The sequence below is a fragment of the Montipora foliosa genome, chromosome 5 (assembly GCF_036669935.1).
Source record: "Montipora foliosa isolate CH-2021 chromosome 5, ASM3666993v2, whole genome shotgun sequence".
In the NCBI taxonomy this organism is placed as follows: Eukaryota; Metazoa; Cnidaria; class Anthozoa; order Scleractinia; family Acroporidae; genus Montipora; species Montipora foliosa.
The window spans coordinates 37,515,803-37,520,802 of NC_090873.1; the positions used below are offsets into that span (position 1 = coordinate 37,515,803).

The 5,000-nt window shown below is 38.7% G+C and overlaps 1 protein-coding gene across 3 annotated transcripts in view; it reads right to left on the reverse strand.

Annotated features, from left to right (window-relative positions):
• LOC138004102 (stimulated by retinoic acid gene 6 protein-like) overlaps positions 1-1,023 on the reverse strand; it is a 91,169-nt gene extending 90,146 nt beyond the window's left edge. For 2 of the 3 annotated variants that reach the window (XM_068850514.1, XM_068850515.1), the window contains exon 1: positions 704-1,006. In XM_068850514.1, coding sequence (XP_068706615.1) covers positions 704-732 — 29 coding nt within the window. In that variant the 5' untranslated portion in view covers positions 733-1,006. Of the gene's footprint in view, positions 1-703 lie in introns of all 3 variants that reach the window. The other variant, XM_068850513.1, reaches the window with a different exon arrangement.
• Between the last annotated feature and the right edge of the window lie 3,977 nt (positions 1,024-5,000).

The window sequence follows — 5,000 nt, forward strand, 5'->3', positions numbered from 1 at the left end:
CACAAATTTGTATTTTATGCGATGTTGACTCGCGCTGCGTCAGATTTAATGAAATAGAAGTCTCTTGCATTTTTGTCTCGCGTTCTTCTCGCGTTTTGACTCAATTTTGACCACTCTACGTTTTTGTTATTGTAAAAAACAAATTGATGTCATTTTTTCATGCGTCTTTCCTGTTACTGACAATGAATTTTGTCATAACATTGCCAGAGTAGTCTGCGGATCCGAATAATTGCATAACAATGTTATAACGAAATTCATGATCAATAACAGGACAGACGCAGTGCAGACGCATGAAAAACTGACATCAATTTGTTAAATCGAAGTAGAAATCGATACGAATGGTTGTTTTTTATGTCGTGTTAAGGTTGGTGCCAATTAAATTCAGTTTAAGACTTGACAGTTGCTTGGTTATGGCTCCAAATTTTGGACAATTCCACAAACAGAAAACCGCACTTACCCGCGTTTGCAAATTTTCTCGAATTCCCAAAAAAAGAAAAATCGCTGGAACTAGCAAATATGATTTTTGAAGACAGTTCACCTAAGGGTATTTTTGGGCAAAATATGAGCGATCCACCACAATGGTCGTTGACGGCCGATTCGATTCTCTATTCTGACAGGCAGCCCTTCAAGTTCATGATCACAGCATCATAAATATGAACGTAAGCTAAGCAAGACACACGCATTTCGAGGTTTATTTACTCACCCTTTCCAGATTTCAGATGTTTCTGACATATTGCAGGATTGGTTGTTTGTCTGTAAGCTTGGTACTTCGTCCGTCAACTTCACCCGGATTTGCACAAGTAATTATATATTCTTCAACAAGAGATTATATAATAATAATCTCTTGTCTTCAGTTATTTCTTCAAGCCAGGTTTGATGCCTGCTTTCTTGTTCGCCTAGTGGGGGTAGACGCTGGCGTTGAGTGGATATTTTTCGAAAAGATCCGATGATAACCAGAGTTGGTCCAAGTTTCTGCTTTCTTTCGTTTTTGTGCCCGCAAGAAATATTGGCGACCGTATGTCTAGACGTGTCTTGACTTGTTATCGCTTGAACAAATACGTAATTACTGTACCTCCAAAAATTTGAATATTAAGATTGCGCAATTCATTTTCGTTTTTTCTTTTTCCGTTTTTTGCGCAAGGATTTGTTTTGCACTGGGGATTTCTATTAGGAAGTTAAGACAAGAAACAAAGAACTGAGCGAATTTTATGAAATAGATACTCCTCACTTCACAAGCTAAATAACTCTTGACATCATTTAGCAAGAGAACAACGAAAAGACACGAGCCCAATTCTGCAAGTGGTACTCATGTGCACATTCAATCACCGACTGCCTTCCTTTTTCTTTCAAAGAAAGCGCTCCCATTAAGTTTCAAAATCTGTAATCTTGATAGAACGTTCTCATCGATTCTGACTTTAAAATTCGTATCTTTTGTCTCTTTGTTTCTCCTTAACAATGTATCTTCCAGAGCGTTGCAAGTCAAATCATGTTTTTCTAAATATTAAAGTTTTGCATCTGAATGCAAATACTACAAATAAGCAGTTAACCACTGGTTAACTGCTTAAAATACGTGCTTTCTTCTTCATTCACGATGAACCCTAGTGGTTGAATCCTGTATATCAACAGAAATATCGGATTTTTGACTTTCATTTCTTTGTCCAGGTCAGATAGCATGTTTCCAATCGCAAATGGGACCAAACTGTTGTTTGTGAGTACGATGCACAAAATCAACAGTGCACAGAGCATGACGGAAAGTAACAATCAGTCTTTATTTAAAATTCTGTAAGAAAAGTAGGGGGTGGGGGTGGTGTGTCTAATTTTCTTGTGGGTTTTGGGCAATCTGACTTAAAGATTCAAATACCACTGTGTCATACTTTTGGGACTGATTTAAAATAGGAAGTTAGTAGCAAGCCTGAAAGGAGTCCTTCAGTGTGGTCTTCAAGGTCGCCCCGGCAGGGTCGTGCTAACTCCATTTCTGGCAGAAATCACGACCACATTTTACGATTGACAAGGTCATGTGACACGGTCATACAAAGGGCCTATTGAAAGGTTTCAGTCGGCTTGTAATCAGTTTGAATGTCCGTGATGGATTCGTGTTTAAATCGTTCCTCTTTAATTAATATACCACTGTGTCGAGCAACCTGATTTCGTTCTTTGATATTTCGGCCGTGAATTTGTTGGTAGGGAGGAATTTAAGGATCAAATGGTATATGAAATGAATCATATATAAACTGCGGATATGAAATCAAGTAAAGCTATGATCTTCGCAGTTATGAACGCAATTTCTGCAATTGCGAAGAGAAGCCTGAAAATTTCAGGACTTCAACGGGGTTTGAACCCGTGACCTCGTGATTCCGGTGCGACGCTCTAACAAACTGAGCTATGAAGCCACTGACGTTGGGAGCTGGTCATTTGTGAGTTCTAATGGTCCCGTGAGGAATGAATCAATGATGAAATGCTATATGAAATGAATCATATATGAACTGCGGATATGAAATCAAGTAAAGCTATGATCTTCGCAGTTATGAACGCAATTTCTGCAATTGCGTACAGAAGCCACAAATGACCAGCTCCCAACGTCAGGGGCTTCATAGCTCAGTAGGTTAGAGCGTTGCACCGGAATCGCGAGGTCACGGGTTCAAACCCCGTTGAAGTCCTAAATTTTTCAGGCTTCTCTACGCAATTGCAGAAATTGCGTTCATAACTGCGAAGATCATAGCTTTACTTGAGGGAGGATTTGTTAGCTTTTTTAATAAAATGGTCCGCCTCGGATCTCTGTTTAATCGCTGTCCCACTTTGTTGGATTAACTTTGTTTCAATTTGCTCCATGAAAATATTAGCAAGAGATTCCCGTGTTTGTCTCCATGGCGGTTTGTTTAATAAAATGGTCCGCCTCAGATCTCTGTTTATCGCTGCCCCACTTTGTTGGATTAACGTACGTAATATCATTTCTATACATGAGGACCATGAAGCAGGAAAATTGGAGATGACAGATTTATTGAAGCCTTAGCTTGTGGTTTTCATTTTTTAATACATTTGTTTAGTTTGTCTTATATTTGTACTAAGCCTAAATATGGCTTCAATTTCAAACAGTATTTGTCCTGCATTTATCAGGGACAAATATGAAATTATATTTATCCCACATTTGTTGTCTTCACAACCAGGGCAAATATAATATCAGATTTGTCTCATATTTTTCTTAAAGCCAAATATAATCAAATGCATTATTTCATCCAGTGAATAAGGAGATGTCTTTGAAATTAAGGCGTAACACTTGGGCCAAGTAGTGTTTAGTTAACAAACTTTTGAAATCCAAATGGTCATGGTAGAGCGGTTTTCAATTGAGTGTCGAAAGTAATTAGTGAATTACTTTGGTTTATGATTACTTCACTCAGTGATTGGTTCAAAGTTCTAGCTCCACTTTTTCAACCAATCAAAAGTGAAACCAAAACCAATTGTGGCTCGCGCGTGCACATTTTCCCGCGCTTTGTGACGGCTACGTGTAATTACTTCGAGTTTTGATTGGTTTACTGGATGGTCTCCGTCCTTTTTGATTGGCCAAAGTAACTACTTTGGTTTTGGTTTTACGACACTCAATTGAAAACTGCTCTAGCACTTTAAATTGTCCGGCAAAGTGCGAGGATGACTTCTCACTCGTCTATAACCCGCACTTCAAATACACATTCTTTTTATTTCATTTCATTCATCGAGTTCTTGACGGGAACAAATGAGCCCAACAAATTGACCTGCTTTCAACTGTATGGCTTCCTAGCACAATTGACAGAGCATTGCAGCGGTATCGCAGAGGTCATGGCTCGAATCCCGTTGGAACCACCTGAAATTTTCAGATGTTTATAAAAAGCGGCAATTGCTTAAATTCTTCAGCAAAGTACGAGGATCACTTCTCACTCGGCGTCAATAACCTGTACTTCAAATATACATTAATTTCATTTCATTTAAAGAAATTACTGTATCTTATCTTATTTAACAACGCACTGGATTTGTCTCCAATCCTCTTGAATTCAGATCTCCCACGATTTGTCTCAGTATTATTTTTATTATTATATCTTGGAGGATATGACATGGCCGCGCGAGGATACGAAGTTTATCTTCGAGTGCTGGAAGTATCTCTTACGAGTGAGCGAAGCGAACGAGTGAGAGATACTTTCAGCACGAGAAGATAGAATTCCTATCCCGAAGGGGCCATGCAATGTTCTGTTTATGATATAGATATTGATGAAATGTCCAGATTTAAAACAACTTGTTTTACCCATTTTCCAAATGATGAAAAAGTGGTCACCAACCGTTAAAACACGCATGTTGTGTAACATGAAACAAGACATGAAAGTTATGAACAAATCACGATAATGTAAAATTTGCAATAAAAATGTTAATGTAGTAGGGACTAATTATATTAAAGCACAAAAGTACCTTACAATGAAGAGGACGCTCGCGTTTTATTAACTAATCGTGTCCGTTACCATGAGGAAACGTATATTCTCACATGTGAAAGACAAGAATGATATGTTCACTGCGCGCGGTGAAGATATGATTTTTTAGTAAAAGGAAAAATCCGGGTATTTCATCACTATCTATATAATAAATCATGATCATCATCATTACTGTCATCATACGATTGTCTCCAGTTCTCTTATGTTCTTCTCAGTCTTAAGCAGTTCCGAGACAACTTTGTACTTCCAATGACGTCAGGTGGATCTAACTTTCCAAACCAGGTCTTCGCTTTCTTCGAGATGGTTCCGAATGCACCAGTCAAAATGGACATCCCTGTCATATTTGCTCATCATAACCGAAACATGGCTTAACGTAAATGACGACACCATTAGATGTTCAGCCTGTCCTGAAGGTTATTATCTAGCTGATCATCCTCGATCCACTGGACGTGGAGGCGGCACTGCTCTGCTTTATCGTGACTCACTAGCCGCCAAGAAGATCGAAGCCGGAGAGAAAACGTCATTTGAATATTCGGAGTGGTTAGTACA